General features: G+C 31.2%; 1 protein-coding gene across 9 annotated transcripts in view; it reads left to right on the top strand.

Moving 5' to 3' along the window:
- LOC145254893 (sodium-independent sulfate anion transporter-like) overlaps positions 1 to 17,981 on the top strand; it is a 635,989-nt gene that overhangs the window by 367,845 nt on the left and 250,163 nt on the right. For all 9 annotated transcript variants that reach the window (XR_013863830.1, XM_080113811.1, XM_080113816.1 and 6 more), the window contains one exon: positions 17,005 to 17,060. Coding sequence is in view for 8 of the 9 variants with exons in the window: in XM_080113811.1 (XP_079969937.1) it covers positions 17,005 to 17,060 (56 nt within the window). In the remaining variant the exon portion in view is untranslated. The remainder of the gene's footprint in view (positions 1 to 17,004; positions 17,061 to 17,981) is intronic.

Raw genomic sequence — 17,981 nt, 5'->3', positions numbered from 1 at the left:
AAAGAACTGTAACAAAAATCCAATTAGTGAACGCTCAGTATCAGAATTTCATACGGAATTATGCAAATTAAAACCATCTGGCGGTAAAATAATGGATACTGAGTTGGGCGTGCTAATATCTGTTATGAATAGTAGAGTTAGAGAAAACGGCTACTCTTCTCTAGAAGTTTGGACAATGAGAGACCAAACCACTGGAGAGAAACTACCGATAGAAGACAAACACCTGATTAAAGAAAAATACCAAAATAGGTTAAAAAGTCATGAGGCATCAGCTAAATATAAAGGTCAAGGCAAAACTACTGGGATAAAGATCAACATCAAAGTGGGGGAGATTGTCTATCTATACCAAGATAGGGTGAAAACTAACGCCCGCAGTAGATATATGGTGATGGAAGTTTGAGATCAGTATTGTACTGTTCAGAAGTTTACGGATAGACAGTTTAGGGGGAAAAGATACAAAGTGAAGAAATGTGATATTATCAAAGTTGAACAACACCCTAACCATTCCACCACCGATCAAAACGGAAGTGAAAATGAAATAAATATCCCTAAATATATCGAATCCAATTCATCATTCAATGAACAATCGGAGTCTACTAAATATAGAGACACACAAAGCATGCAAGATGACAGTACAAACTGTATGGACCCGATAGAAGAAAGCCCCCAGAGTATAGTTTCTGATGAAATTAGTGATCTGCGTCGGTCTTCACGAATCCGAAGACGTTCAAAGTTTTTAGAAGAGAACTATGTGATGTATAGTAACTCTGATTAAGTTTTTTTCAGAAATCGTACCCACACAACTTGGGGGGGAAAGAAAATGGAGAAAAAAGGACTCCGTCACTGCTTAGTGACCATTCGGGGTAGGAATATGTATCCTGTTGAGATGCTCTCTGGTTACATATGAACTACATACTTATATAAGGCCATCAACACTACCTACAAGCAGTGCTTTATTCAAGTCTGCTAACTATTCGGCGCTTTGTCTCTGACAGGATCGTTTTCTCACATGGATTATTGTTGTCATCCGCTTTTCCCAGGAAAGGCACCTTAAAGCCACACATGCAAGGCATTTGCTGTTGAGTTTGGAAAGTGTTGTGGTTGCAAGGTTGAACAATAATTAGTAAGGAAATACAATGAAGACGCAAACAACAAGATAACGCAATAATAAGTGTATTAAAGAAAAGGTATATTTACAATATGTACAAATGACGGTGTCGAGTCCAAGAGTCTTGGTGGGAGGACATGTACGCTCTTCGGCGTCACTTCTGGTGGCATTTGAGTAAGACACACCAAGGCCAACCTAGGCTTGCCATTTATAGTGTTATGTTATTCGCATATGCAAATAAGTGGTTGCCACCACAACACCCCCCTCCCAAGATTTGAAGTCACACAGATTTCAATATCTTTTTCTTTTTGGGCTTACCATTAATGGTTCATTCACTTTTCTTTTCCTACCTGATCTTCGGGGTTCAGGTGCATTTTGAGGCGGTTCCAAATTAAAAGATTCGTATATGATATCTATGGTGTCCTCCTCTTCGACTGTTGTCGTATCATCATCATCTTGGAGAAGATATTACCCCCATTCAACTTCGTGAATATTTCCTCTGGGCTTGGTAGGGGGTAATGGTGATCTTTTAATAGGGAGTTGACCCCAGTCGAAAAGTCTGCGCACACTCTAACTTCGTCATTCTTTTTCTTTACGTATACGGTGGGGGCTGCCCACTCGCTGTGTTCTATTTTTGATAGAATTCCCGTCTGTTCCAATCTATTTAATTCTTTATCAATCTTTTCCAACCCAGCGAACGGAACATTTCGCTTTTTTCTAAAAATTGGGCTGGCGTTTTCTTTAAGTTCAAACGAGGCCTTGAATTTATTGCAGCGACCTAAGTTAGTCGTGAATGCCTCAGGAAATAATTCTTTTAAATCGTCTTTTATATTTACTGTTGTTGGAGAAGAACATTCTAATTTTTTACAGAATGTATTGATTGGCTTATCCCATAGTCCGAATTTCTCAATTAAATCTATTCCCAACAGATTTTCACTATTTTTTAGTACGAATATTTTTAATTTCTTCCAAATCCCTTTCAATTTTATCGGGAGGACAACTTCTCCTTCAAATTTTATACCACCACCAGTTACCGTCTGGGCTGCTTTACTAGTTTTCATCATGGCCGGTTTTCCCAACTTTTTCCACGTATTCAGGTTTATTATAGAAACATCGGAGCCGGAGTCGAGTTGTAACTTTATTGATGTTTTAAATATTTCCACTTTTATGTATTTTCGCCGATCTTTGTCTAATTTTGTATTTGATTTTGTTTGCTGTACTCTCTTTCTGGTGTAATCTTTATATCTGCAGCAATCGCTTTTGTGTCCCACCTTCTTACAAATGTAGCATTTTTTCTTCTTATAAGGACAATCTGATTCCCAAAGCTTTTCTGCACATCTCTTACAGTTATATCTAGGAAGAGGCTTGTTATATTGTGTACTATATTTATGGTTATTATCTTTGGAATATCCCGTTCCATTGCTTTTCTTTGTAAAGTTCTTGGTTGGTGCGTATGGTTTTCTAACTTTTCTTACATATGTCACTCCGGATTCTTCTATATTTTTTTAATCCTTTTTTAGTGTAATGGCCCTTTCACAGTCCTCTGTTAGTTTCTGGAGGGTTAAATCTTGCTCAGATTCCAGCTTAGACAACACTCGTCTGCGTATTTCTGCATTTTTCGTGGAAACTAACCCTTGAGCGAAGATTAGACATTTAAAATCTTCTACCGTTAGTTCTGCAAGCTTAAAATTATCGCAGTTTTTATTGACAACTGATGCGTATGTCAAATAATCTTGGTTGTCCATCTTTCTTAGATTCATGCACAGCCATCTTTATGAAAAAGAGATATATTTTGATTAAATAATTCTTTTAGTAATTTTACAGCTTCCATGAACTCTAATTCCGCAGTTTTTTTAGGTAATATGTAATCTACGAATTTGCTGTGTTCTGATGTACCCAATTTTCTGAGTAAGAGGCTCACTTTCTGACTATTTGGCCAATTTTTACAGTCCAGTTGAAAAACATCCCTGTATCTTGTGTAGTATGCTTCAAAATTCTTCTCTTCCTCAGGCACATAATGAAATGTATCCATGCTATTAAAAATAGTTGTATGGGAGAAATTAACACTATCGACATTTTCTCGATTACTCTTTAGTAGTTCCAGTGTTTTAGCAAAACGTTCCTCTTGCCTTTCTTCATATTCCAATTGTAGTTTCTTATGCCTTTCTTCCTGTTCCAATTGTAGTTTCATGCCTTTCTTCCTGTTCCAATTGCAGTTTTTTCTGCTTTAATTGTGCCATTTTCTGCTTTTCTTCTTGTTCCTGCTGCCATTTCAATAATCTGTCCTCTCTCTTTTCCTCGCGGTCAGCCTGTGCCTGTATTTGTGTTTGCAAAAGCTCGTTTTGTGTAGCTTGTCTGCGTTCATCCCGCTCAGCCTGTGCTTGTAAAAATTGCATGAACATTTTTGATAAGTCTTCCATGTTTTTTTTTGTTTTTTTTTAGTGTGTAGTTAAAAAAGAAATATTGTACCATGTACCATATACACCGGTTTGGGTTACAACAAAAAAGCAAATTGCTGTAAGCTCCTGTTTTCAATAATAATATCGCTGCTTGCAATAATATATTCTTTTTGCGAGTCACGCTGCAAAAAAAAATAAAACAGGTTTATCTGGAATCACGAAATGGAATTGACTTTCCGTTTTTAGGCACTTACTAATAAGTAACTCTTTCCACAAAATAAAAGTTTGGGTTTTTTTTTTTTTTTTTAATCGAGTCACAATTGAATAAATGTATGCAGTACATTTAGTTCTTTGAGTTTGTTTTTTTTCTCTAGTATTTTAGTAATTAAAATACCTCTTAAATTGAGATTACCTTTTTTTTTCCGTGACGTTTTACTGTATTATCCGTTATTTAGTGACAACTTCAAGAAAAAAAAATCCTTTCCTTGAATTTTAGTTTTAGCTGTGCTATTTCCTTTTAGTACCGACGTCAACCAAAACATTAGTTAAAAAGTCCTTTAGTTGTTGTTTTGTTTACGGAGAACAGTAATTAGAATCCACTGGTGAACTTTTTTCGTAGGTTACTTCCTTGCTTTTCGTAATACGGGTCTGACCTGTCGTTTTTGCAACAGAACAAAGTTCGCTTTTAGTTTGCAAGTTGGTCCTTTAGTAAGATTTGTCGTGTAGCGACAAACAAAAATTCACTTTTACATTCGTTTGCAAGTCGGATTCCCAGAAAACGGCGTAAATTGTCGCTTTTGCCACGTTAGAGTTTTTTTTTTTTTTCACTTGAGTTGAAGCTTCTCTTTAGCGTAAAATCCGTTTGCTCGTCAACACTTTGCATTCCTTAAAAAAAATGGTCAACCTTTGCATTGTACTTTTTTTTTTTTTTTTTTTTCTTAAATAGTTCTTCGTCAAACTGTTATATTTGACGCTTCATATCTCGTCGCCAACTGTTGTGGTTGCAAGGTTGAACAATAATTAGTAAGGAAATACAATGAAGACGCAAACAACAAGATAACGCAATAATAAATGTATTAAAGAAAAGGTATATTTACAATATGTACAAATGACGGTGTCGAGTCCGAGAGTCTTGGTGGGAGGACATGTATGCTCTTCGGCGTCACTTCTGGTGGCATTTGAGTAAGACACACCAAGGCCAACCTAGGCTTGCCATTTATAGTGTTATGTTATTCGCATATGCAAATAAGTGGTTGCCACCACAACAGAAAGTATGGGGGCTAGCTCAGCTGAGCATTTCTTAATTAGTATAGCAGGAATTACACACATGCCTTGGAAGTGTCTAAGTTTTTAATGGTGTCGCATGTGAAAAGGTGATTTTCAGATAATCAATTGTGACTTCCATCCGCATAGGGAAATTTAGGAGGGAGATGTTTCTTGGCTCTAAGGTGGAGTTGGAGGTGAATCACTGGGCAAGCAGTTTTGCCTTCTCAGTTACTGTGCATGCAACCATCTGGTTGTTGGATAGTGGGAGGAATTACTGATTGCCCTTTATTCACTACACTATTATAAATGTTCCAGAAATCATGAGTTCCTATCTTCTGCGATGTGTTCCCTAGTTATTTCAGCATACCTTCTTTTGGCTGTGGCTACTTCTCTTTTATAATAATTTCTAGCACCTATAGATTTTTGCCTATTTGTATTTATGGTGTACAAACCAGTGAAGTGCATGCTATCTTTGTGCAAAATCAGCTGCACAATCTGTAGTGAACCTGAGGGGGGTGAGTGAAGCTTGCTATAATACTTCCATGCGAGGACATGTGCTTCAACGCCCACTTTGCACCATTCAGTTGTCTCGTTGGCACACTGTTCAGCAGAGAGAGAAGATATTCTTCCTGGGGCATCTCTGATATGTTCTCTGATGGCTTCCCAGTCTACTTTTTTGAGTTACTTTGTCGTTTTGAACAATGGCTCCTTGGATGAGTTGGGATTTAAGTGTGATGTCCATGGCACCACTGTGCATTTCCAAATCGACTGTGGCCTTTAGTTACACAAATCCTCTACTACTGTGGTAAGGAATTGAAGTTTGCTGATGATCACAATCTGGGAGGACGGTTGAAAACATGGCTGTCTGTGTGAGGGAATGGGTTATACAAAAGCTATAAGTAGAGCATCTAGCTGCATCTGTGAAACCTGAGAAACCAAGCCAATTTTTATGGTGGACACATGTATTTGGGCATTACTATCTAAGGAGAGTGCTGCATCTACATTATCAGAGACATTAAAGTCACCAAGCACACGTATTTTTTTTTTCTATGTTATTATTTCTTTTTTTTACTGAATGGGTCTTCTCTTTGTTTTTTTGTTTTTTTTTGTTATTGACCCCCTTTTTTCTTTTTTTTAACATTGTGTTTGCTTTTATTTCTTTTCTTTTTTTCTATGGTAACTCAGGTTTGTTTGCTCTAATGCGGAGAGCTTGCATGTCCAGGTCTATATTCTTATATGTGTGTGTATCACACATTCTTGGGTTCACCATGTGTGCATGTGTAACATATACATATAATGAAAATCCTATTTTATCCTTCTGTTCTCGTTGTCTTCCATCTTGTCTAGTTGACCTGGAACCAAAATGCTCCAAAAACACAGTGCATTTCTTATTTGTGGAGACAGTCTTCATTCATGGAGTCTTCACACACTCTAGAAAGGTTTTCCACACACAACTCATTTCTGATTTCTTTTTCTTCCTTTCTTTTCTTAATTTTCCTACATGACCAGTCTTCTTTGAATCTTGCTAACTGCCTTCTAACTACTTTGACAAACTGCCCCAACTAAACTCCCAATCAAACTCCTCCAAGCACGTGTGTGTTCCTCCTTATCATATTAGGAATGGGATATGTGTGCATGATCTTCGACCGGATGCACCTGCAGTTAACGCGTTCACAACACATCAGAGCGGTGTCGTCGGGTTTGATGAGTATTGATCTTTTGACCCCAATCACACCCAAAAACATCCCGCAATAATCGCACTATTCATGTCATGAACCCCATAAAACAAATGACATTAGTATTATAAACTCATACTTAATCATCTTAATGTTGAAATGTGAGGTAGAATGTTTAACATTTCCTGATCCAGGTGGCAATATGGAATAGCAAACCACTCTCCAATCAGTTAAATTTGACTGATTCAAAATAAATCTGATTAATTATAGATGATTGATAAATGACTATACTCTGAACAGTGGCGGCTCGTGCATGGAGCTGTGGGACTGCAGCACCCCCAAGTTATTTCTACACAATATTAATGATAAAATTAAAAATAATACGTTTGTTTATTATTATTATTGTTGTTGTTGTTGTTGTTGGTTGGTTGGTTGGTTGCTTGCTTGCTTGCTTGCTTGCTTGCTTGCTATAAAATCATTAACTTTAATGTCGGTATCTCCAAATTCATATAATAACAAAACTAAAACTTGCTTGGAGCTGTGAAATTCACAGTTACACTTTCTTAATGAAATTCTCTTGTACGCATGTGCTGATTAGACGCTTTAGGCAGTCGATGAAAGCCTCTTGAGGAATTGTCGCTTGGCGAAGCTCCGTGTCGTGAAATTCGTTGTTTGCTTAGAGTGTGTGCCTGTATAGATATGATAACATTGTTATTGAAAAAAAAAGGAGGTTTACTTATATTTTTTTAAAATTATTATTAAAATCTGCACATAACGTGTTCTTGTACATAAAATATTGTGCTATTTTTTTTTAAATATGCACACTTTTAGCGTTGCGATTTAAGTCGGTAGCAGATGGAAATATATAATATGCAGAAACTGTTTATTTTTATTTATTAAAAGTATTTGGGAATTTAGCAGTGAAGCTAACACGCGGTCAAGGGCAAAAACCAAATATACAATAAATAAATCTTACCATAAAAATAAAGTTACTTTTCCATCTACCTGCCTTTTTGTTTGTTTCTTTAAAATAGTTTTAAATGCTATTTATTTTGCAACAACTAAACTTTACAAAAAAACTGTTTACATTTTTCCCTAGAAGCAAAAAAGCGAAAAAACAGTTTATGTTGAAAATACATTTTAGTTAGAAATCTTTTTAACGTGCATGTTTTAGATATAAAAAAGTTAGCATTTATTTGCCCCCGACAAGGACAATGATAGAAGTTTTACACTTTGAAAAATGGATTTTTTACACAAGATTTTTTAATTAAAATGTGTTTGTAAGTTTTTTATAATTATGCATTTTTAAACTTTACATTGAATTTGTTAGTAGATGGGTCAGATAATACGCATTAAAAAAAGTAATTAGAAATCCTTCTGGACTGAGACAATTTTAATTTTTTGTTTTTTGGGGAATAAAGCTACATTAAAATTCGATGTTTTATATGACATCCTATTTTCTTATAATAAATCTCCACTTTATGTCGATCTTTACCGGCATGGGAAGGTCAGTAAATAGCCAAGTTTGTTCTTTTTATATAAAAAGCAAGTTGTTAAAAGATTTGTAAATAAAATTTTGTATCTTTAAATATTTTTGTTTGTTTGCTCACTATATAAAAATGTAAACTTTTTTATTTTGCATTTTATTTACAAATACGTTTTGTTATAAATACATCTTTAAAAATAAATTTTGTAAATAAAACTGTTATTAAATAAAACGCTATTTTCAAATAGTAAACTCCTTAATTAACCCTCGTAGGGAGGCAGGTAAATTTCAAAGTTTTTCTTTTTTGTTTTTATAAAAAATAAGTTATTTTTAAAAATGTTTTTCGTTTGTTTGCAAAAAAAAAAAAAAAACGCAAACTTTTATTTAATCTGAAAAGTTTAAAAGGAATAAATATATATATTATTTTTTATTCTGTAAAGTGTACATAATTTAAAAAAATCTTTTTAATAAAAAAGTTTTTGCGTATTATCCATTTCTGATTGATTATTTGTCTTTGTTATATATTTGAATATTTATTTGAATGTTTGTTTATTATTTGATTAAATATTTATTTATATATTCGAATTCCTTTACACGATATTAAAAAATACATAAAATTTTTGAAGCAGCACCCCCACTAATCTCAGGCACGAGCCGCCACTGACTCTGAACCATAAATACTTGATGGTTAAATTTAATATTTCTCAGTTTTCTGTGAATTTTAATCAAGACATTTTCAGCTGATTTTCACAAAATGACATTGTAATCAATTTTTCTTAATAAAATGTAAAATCATTTTTTTAATTCAGAATTTGTAGCATTTAACTGTAAATCTTGATATTTTTTTGAGAAAATGAATGTTAAACATGTTAAACATAAAAGCGTAATATTATGAGATGTATTGGCATCATGAATTGGAGCACTAGCATCATTTTGGTGGATAATTTCAAAAATCTTATAAGTCTTTGAACGTTTAATTTCTTGTAAAACTTGCCTTTGATACACTTTTGATGGTTTTCCATGTGCTATCTTACAACATAAATTAATGGCCATCAGTATAAACCCCTTGTTCCACTGATAGACCAAAGATTTTCGATAGAGAATGGGGACCAGATCAACCTTTCACCTTTCAGAGCTTATGAAAGTATTTGTAGCAGACTGGGTGGAGTCACGTCTTGCATGAAGATTAGCATCTTTAGAAGTGGCAGTGGCAGGTCATCTAATCAAGATTCTAAATGCTCTTCAAAAGATTTCAGTAGGTTGCTGTGTTCATTTTAACAAGCATTGAGGCAACAAGTGATATTAAGTCACAATTTGATACTTTTACCCTGTTGTTGACATTATAAACATTAGTGATGCTTGTTTCTGAAATAATCCAGCCATTTGCTTCATCTTTCATGTGTTGGATTGGGCTTATCAGCTAACAGAACACAACTTGTGTGCAACGCCATAAAATTCCAAATGCATTGAAACCTTATGTTATATTCTTATACATAACAACACAAAATTGAGTCTGCTATTTTATGTGTAGCATGCGTAGAATGTATGTATATTTTGCTTAGTGTGTTTTCGTGCTTGCAAATTTATATATACTGGTTTGTTGAAATGTGCTGTGGTTCAAAATAAAAATGACACTGCACTGTTAATCAAAACAACTGTTTTATTGACACTTAATGTTGTTACTTACAGTAGCAAAAAGACTGAGCAAGGATGAGTATGTGGGTGGGTGTGTAGTGAGCAAAGACTGTGTCACATGCATCTGGCTGCATTTATCTCTCTCTCTCTCTCTCTCTCTCTCTCTCTCTCCTTTGTTGTGAGTGTGCTTATATTTACCATACTCCCGTTGTCTCTTTGTTTGGCTATTGACATCATCTCCAGTGTCAATATTTAGGATGTCCTGACTCAGCCTTTTGTTTACATATGAAATCGGACAGACTTTCTTTCACTTGGCTTATATAATTCCGGTCAGCAGTTGGAACACAGAAACCCGGCACTGCCTGTATACCTGTGTGCATGAATAACATCTGATATTTTCTAAAGTTATCTGATTCCACAGTCCAACACTCAAAGTTTTGTGATGGTGCTTTCATGGGACATCGCACAGAACCCATTGTTACAAGTTTACTAATCAACAGTATTTGCTTAGCCAGCTGACTAAGCTGGCATGATTCATTGTAACAAGATCCAGAACAGAATTGGATGGATTTGGCTCAGGATAGATGATTCTGGGTCATTACTTGTGATTTCAACAAGTCTAGATTTATTATATCAAAAAGTAAACATAAAAAGGTTAACCATAGTTGAGGGTGACTGAAAGGCTTCCTTTTCATTAGCTACTACACCAAGATGTAGGAAAGAATGCCACTTCTCTCCCAGGATTACCACATTTAAGATTGATCCCCACCTTATAATGCTGAGTATTTAATAAGGGAGCTTCAAATACTATTTTTTAAAGTCTTTCCTATGACTCAACCAAGGATTGAACCCTGATTTACCAGCCCATTACTGAACACTCTTATCATTATCACATAAGCAATATAAGTTTTAATGTATAAATCATATATGTGTTGTTTTATTTTCTTTATTTTGATTAAAAATAGGGTGCTAATTGATTTTAGACTAAAGGGAAATAACTCTCATTTACTAAGTACAAAAAAGCATTTTTTGGCACAAGATAATTTGGGACACAAACAATGAAAGAATTTCAAGGGACTATGCTTTTATGGAAATGGTGTGTTTTTTTTTACTTGAAATTGTTTTATTGTTTGATTGATTATTTTAGCATCCCAAATCATCTCTTGCAAAAAATATTAATTTTGTGATTATCATTTGGCCCAATTTTTATTAAAATTAATCCTTTTTTTTTTAACTTTTTTCAGAATTTAATAATTTGTAATAAGAATGTGTTGATATAATGAAGAAAAACTATTTAATTACAAGAAAGTATGCTATATTATGTAATAAAAATGAAACACAATCATTTTTATTATCATTTTTACATGTAAAAAAATACTTGATTAAAATAAAAATTGTATCAAATGAAGTTTCGGAAACTGCCTCAGCAATTTCCAAGACTGTGCTTTTGTGGAGACAGTTTTTTTAACTTATGTCTACTCTGATGATCATTGTTTAGGTACAGCATTTTTGTATTCATGTTTGTTGTTAAATTATTATCTATACCTGTATTCGCTTTGACCATTATCAATCTGATATCCCTTAAAAGGAAAGTGGAATATTCCAAATGGCTTAAAATGTTTTTGTCACTGAAAAGGTTCTAGCAACATTCTGAGTGGAATTGATCAAAATTCAACAAAAAAGAATTAGTGTCACTGGTGATGCTTTAGCCACATTCTGATTAGAAGAAGAGGACCAGCTAGTGTACCTATTTACTATGCCTCCCCACGGGACAGAGTTAGACACCAGGGTCGTTTTTTAACGTGGAGAAAAGGTACAAAGATAAAAATTGTCTCAGTCGTGAAGGATTTCTCCTCCGCCGAAAGAGAACAAGAAAATGAAGTGCAGCATCGGAAGAACAGATACTACACTTTGATCTTGAGCTAGTGTAAATCACAACCAACACCACCGCTACCACCATTTCTACCATGCCACCTCACCACTGCCACTATCACCACCACTACCTCGACTGCCACCACCACCACCACCACCACATCAATTAGTTGTTGGTGCTCTGTGAGGGTCAGTTAGGTTAATTTATGTTGGGTGGTGTCAGTTTTTTCCTGTATTTTTGATATCATGTAATAAATTTAAAATAAAACAGTCCATTTCTGTATACATTTGGAAAAACTGCAGAATCTTTTTCCAGAAATGCCGTCACGATGGTAGTGGTGGTGGTGAATGAAGCACGATTATGTTGCTTTTAAAAGTGCTCTGGAGGCTTCCAAGGATCAGCAAACCTTTTTTAGGAAGGGGTAGGAAGAGTAGTATCTGTTTTGTGTTCACAAGGTAATCTCTCATGCATTATCTCCTCCGGTTTTGTTTAGGTGGGGATGGGTGGGGGAATAGTGTTCGTTTTTTTCTCACAATGACAGGCTTCCAAAGCATTATTTTTTTTCTTTGTTTAGTAATAGTTAACATGTGATATACGTACCTATTTGAAAACAACAAATTCTTAGCTGTAACAAAAAAAATCTTCTCTGTGATGTGCATAAAAGTTATTAAAACCGAAAATTACGTCAAATCATCGAGTAGTATAGCTTTTAAATAGTAAATAAAGTGATTCTGCAGTGTAGTACCCATATGAAAAAATAAGCAAATGCTTAGCCATAATGTACTGAAAAGTTAGCACAACAGAAAATTACAGAACACAGAACAACAGAAGAGTTTCATTCTTAAATAAGAAATAAGGCACTTGTAAAATATAGTCCCTATATGAAAAACAAAGAAAATCTTACTTGTGACATACATAAAAGTGATTAAAACTGAAAATCACATAAAATCATTGACTTTTAAATAGTAAATAAAGTGCTTCTACAGTATAGTACCCATTAAAAGGTATATGAAAAAATAAACAAACTCTTAGCCGTGACATAGGGCAAAATAAGCACAACCAAAAATGACATAAAATAATCGAGTCATTTTTAAATAAGAAATAAGGTACTTGTACTGTAATCGACCCAAGAAATAACATACTTTACAGTATACTACCCATATAAAAAAACAGAAAATCTTACCCGTGACACCCATAAAAGTTTTTAAAGCTGAAAATCATGTCAAATCATTGAGTAGTATGACTTTTTATTGTTTTCTCATATAGGTAGAATACTGTACAAGTACCCTATTTCGTGAGTAGAATAATGTAAAAGTACCTAATTTCTCCTCATATTATTATGGAAGCAGGTGGAGTGAACAAGAGGGGTATGAGAAGTCAGTCACGGAAATGGCTGAAGCAGTTTAAGATGTAAATATCACTTTATTTCATATATATCTTTAAGAGAGGGTGGGATAAAAGGAGTCAGAAGTAATTTACGATCTAAAAATCACTTTATATCATCTAACAAATTCAGACATTCAATTCCGTAATGAATTAAGAATATTTATCTTATATATATATATTTTGCAAGTGTTGCCATATCATGTGCCAACATCCTACACTTTTATTTTTTTCTTGAACCAAACCGCACTCCTTATTGATTCATTTCATTTTCTTACCACTATGAAAAAATTGCAAAAGTTGACATCTAATAATGATTCTAACTAATCTTATTACTTACATGCCAAATTATCAAATTATCAAGAAAAGATTGTGACATAGTTATTACTAACTGATTTACAAGTCACTTTGATTAAATTATAATCTCTAGAAAAAGTGATAACTTACTAGAGTTCTATTTCTTATAATAATATATCTCAAGTAGTTCCCCATATTTGGCTAGAAAAATATTTATTTTTTAATTCATGGTCTGATCGGAACTAATATTATACTGATTATTCTATTGAAGGACATTCTATTGTTTGCTTATGTGATGATGTTTTTAACTACCATGAAATTGCCAAGGGTTCTGTTTGTTGTTTGTTTATGGTTGTTGTTGTTAATTAATTAATTAATTTGTTTCATTTTCATAAAATGCTTTAGCAATTTCTGTGAATAATGGTTCTTGTGGAGGTCATTGTTAAGATATAGTATACATGTTTTTATTTTTGTTATTAAAAATGATCTTTTAGTAAACTATATTGGCAATTTCCGGGATGATATTGTTGTAGATATGAAGTTATATTTACTAGAAATTGTTTTATTGTTCGAGTGATTATTTCAGCATTCCAAATTATCTTGTGCCAAAAAATGCTGTTTTTACTTAGTGAATGACAGTCGTCTCCCTTACATAATTAGTCTAAAATCCATTAGTGCCAAAAATAGGTCAGAGACGAAGGAGAAGTGTTGACTAAAAAATTAATTTTTGTGCATATTTCAGAAACACTGTCAATGCAAATGTGGATTATTTGTATTAATCAATTTCATTGTATGATTCATTATTGCGACTAAGCATTGTTGTTTAAATGTATGTCTCTTGTGGAATTCTGATAAGAAGATTGAATTACGTGTATTTTTTAATTTGTCTTAGCAGAGTGAACCTTGAAAAATACGTGGAGACATACAGATGCAATATTCATGTTCTTACATGTTGATTGTAAAGCATAATTTTTAAAGAACAAATTATAAAATACTAAGCAATTAGTGTAAGAAGTATTGTTAACTGATGGTGTTAAGAAAAGAAAATGGAATAAATTACAATGCATCAAAAACAAATGAAATGTGTAAAATGTGTTGATTTGGCTGACAAGCAGAAGTGATGGACTTGTTTTCTTGCCTGAACACCAATGATAATTGACTACTGATCAACATCAAGTGTTTGCTCAGCCAGCTGACTAAGCTGGCATGCTTCATTGTAACAAAATCCAGAACAGAATTGGATGGACTTGGCTCAGCATAGATGATTCTGGGTCATTACTTGTGATTTTCTTTGACAAGATACAAGCCAGTGATGAATGATTGAATAAATGATAAAGAAAATATTAGAATATAGAGTTTGTGATTCTGTGTGCTCATAGTTTTTTTTTCTGACAAATCAATGACCTTTGTGGTTTTATCAATTTTAAAGTGTCAAATTTTCTATGTGTGTTTGTGTTTTTTTATAAACATAATCAAATATCTTTGATGTGTAACTGATTACCATGTCAAACATTATTTTTTGATGATGTCATTCATTATTCACCGTGATTATTGAAGAGTGACAAAACATGGTAACTACACAAATAAATAAACTGTTGGCAGTTATTGACAAATAAAATATTCACAAATATTGACAAATAAAATATTCACAAATATTGACAAATAAAATATTCACAAATATTGACAAATAAAATATTCATGAATATTGACAAATAAAATATTCACAAATATTGACAAATAAAATATTCATAAATATTGACAAATAAAATATTCATAAATATTGACAAATAAAATATTCATAAATATTAACAAATAAAATATTCATAAATATTGACAAATAAAATATTCATAAATATTGACAAATAAAATATTCATGAATATTAACAAATAAAATATTCATAAATATTGACAAATAAAATATTCATAAATATTGACAAATAAAATATTCATAAATATTGACAAATAAAATATTCACAAATATTGACAAATAAAATATTCATAAATATTGACAAATAAAATATTCATGAATATTGACAAATAAAATATTCACAAATATTGACAAATAAAATATTCATAAATATTGACAAATAAAATATTCATAAATATTGACAAATAAAATATTCATGAATATTGACAAATAAAATATTCATAAATATTGACAAATAAAATATTCACAAATATTGACAAATAAAATATTCATGAATATTGACAAATAAAATATTCACAAATATTGACAAATAAAATATTCATAAATATTGACAAATAAAATATTCATAAATATTGACAAATAAAATATTCATGAATATTGACAAATAAAATATTCATAAATATTGACAAATAAAATATTCATAAATATTGACAAATAAAATATTCATAAATATTGACAAATAAAATATTCATAAATATTGACAAATAAAATATTCATAAATATTGACAAATAAAATATTCACAAATATTGACAAATAAAATATTCATGAATATTGACAAATAAAATATTCACAAATATTGACAAATAAAATATTCACAAATATTGACAAATAAAATATTCATGAATATTGACAAATAAAATATTCACAAATATTGACAAATAAAATATTCATAAATATTGACAAATAAAATATTCATAAATATTGACAAATAAAATATTCATAAATATTAACAAATAAAATATTCATAAATATTGACAAATAAAATATTCATAAATATTGACAAATAAAATATTCATGAATATTAACAAATAAAATATTCATAAATATTGACAAATAAAATATTCATAAATATTGACAAATAAAATATTCATAAATATTGACAAATAAAATATTCACAAATATTGACAAATAAAATATTCACAAATATTGACAAATAAAATATTCATGAATATTGACAAATAAAATATTCACAAATATTGACAAATAAAATATTCATAAATATTGACAAATAAAATATTCATAAATGTTCACAAATAAAATATTCACAAATATTAACAAATAAAATATTCACAAATATTGACATATAAAATATTCACAAATATTGACAAATAAAATATTCACAAATATTGACAAATAAAATATTCATAAATATTGACAAATAAAATATTCATAAATATTGACAAATAAAATATTCACAAATATTGACAAATAAAATATTCATAAATATTGACAAATAAAATATTCATAAATATTGACAAATAAAATATTCACAAATATTGACAAATAAATGAAATGTTGACAATTATTTGCAAATAAAAGAAATATTGACAATTGTGAAAAAATAAATAAAATGTTCAGAAATATTGACAAGTAAACTGTTGACAGTTATGGACATATAAATAAAATATTCACAAATATTGACAAATAAATCAAATCCTGACAATTATTTGCAAATAAGAGAAATATTGACAATTGTGAAAAAATAAATAAAATATTCAGAAATATTGACAAATAAATGAAATTGTGACAATTATGGACAATTAAATAAAATATTCACAAATGTTAACAAATAAATGAAATATTTACAAATATTGACAAATAAATGAAAAATTGACAATTAATGACAAATAAATAAAATATTTACAAATACTGACAAATAAATGAAATGTTGACAATTATTGACAAATAAAAAATATTCACACCTACATAAGTAAATTTAAAACATGACATAAATGCAATCAAAAACTGTTTGACTACTCTCTTCTACTCATATACATTACATCTATTTCATTTTTCCCATCTGCCATTTATCAAAGTTTCTCATTTTAGTTATTACCAACATTTTATATGCACACACATTTTCAGCATAAATGCAAGTAATTTTGACAAGTATAAATACATGTAATGTCGATTTGATAAAAATTAATATTTTTTATTTTTTCCTAATTCTAGGACAGCTATTAATGCACAAAGTAGTGTCAAAACACCTGCAGGAGGAGTAGTTACAGGTAAGTATTTTTTTTGATCTAATACAATATTTTTGACAATCTAAAAATGTGCTTGCACGATACTGCCAGTCCAGACTGGTGTGGATGTTAGATATTTTAGAGGAAAAAAAAATTGAATCCCCTCATTACATGTTGACTTTCCATAATTTTTTTAATTAATTTCAAGAATATTTATTCAATAAATATATAATTAAAATGTAGGTATTTGATTTCAATTGTACACGTAAATAAGTAAATATTTATTTTGTTTTTCTATTCTAATCTTTTTTACTGAGAAAGTCTTTTAAAAATTCTCCTGAATAAAGTCAGAACAGGAAGATTTATTGAATGTCCTACTGGCTTGTTAGGGCAAGAGCAAACTTGAAGCATTCCCTAGAATAATTGCTATGGAGAGATTCTCGTAGAGCCAAATCAATGTGATATGTCATTGATTCACTGTTGAGGAAGTCCCATGTTATGGAAATAATCACACATCTCTATAGCAATGTATTTTATCGTCAATGTCAATATATCAATGCATTTTTATTGCTTGCTGCCCTTTGCAGACACTGACATATGTCCGGGGTTTGTCACTGTTTCCATTATTAACAAGGGTGCAAAAAATTGTTTTTTAGTAAAATATCAAAACAAAACAATAATATTTTGAAAAAAAAAAAAAAAAATTCGTTGTAGCAAATTCTTTTTTAATAAAGCAAGATGGGGACCGTAATATTAAATGGCAAAGAAGAGAATTATAGCAGCCATGATACATTCTCTGGAAATAAAAAATAACTACTAAAATTAAAAACTGAAAATTTATTTCCAATTGTAAGATTTTAAATTCAATATCGTTTAGCTACGCCATTTTATGTTGAAGATTACACATAGTCGTCTAACAGTATCATGTATTAATGAGAAGTAAGATTCCGTTAAAATTCAAAA

The sequence above is a fragment of the Euprymna scolopes genome, chromosome 30, assembly GCF_053919585.1.
Source record: "Euprymna scolopes isolate OS-2025 chromosome 30, ASM5391958v1, whole genome shotgun sequence".
NCBI lineage: Eukaryota > Metazoa > Mollusca > Cephalopoda > Sepiida > Sepiolidae > Euprymna > Euprymna scolopes.
Note: the sequence above shows the minus strand (reverse complement) of the source record. Positions and strands in the feature narration are given on the sequence as shown.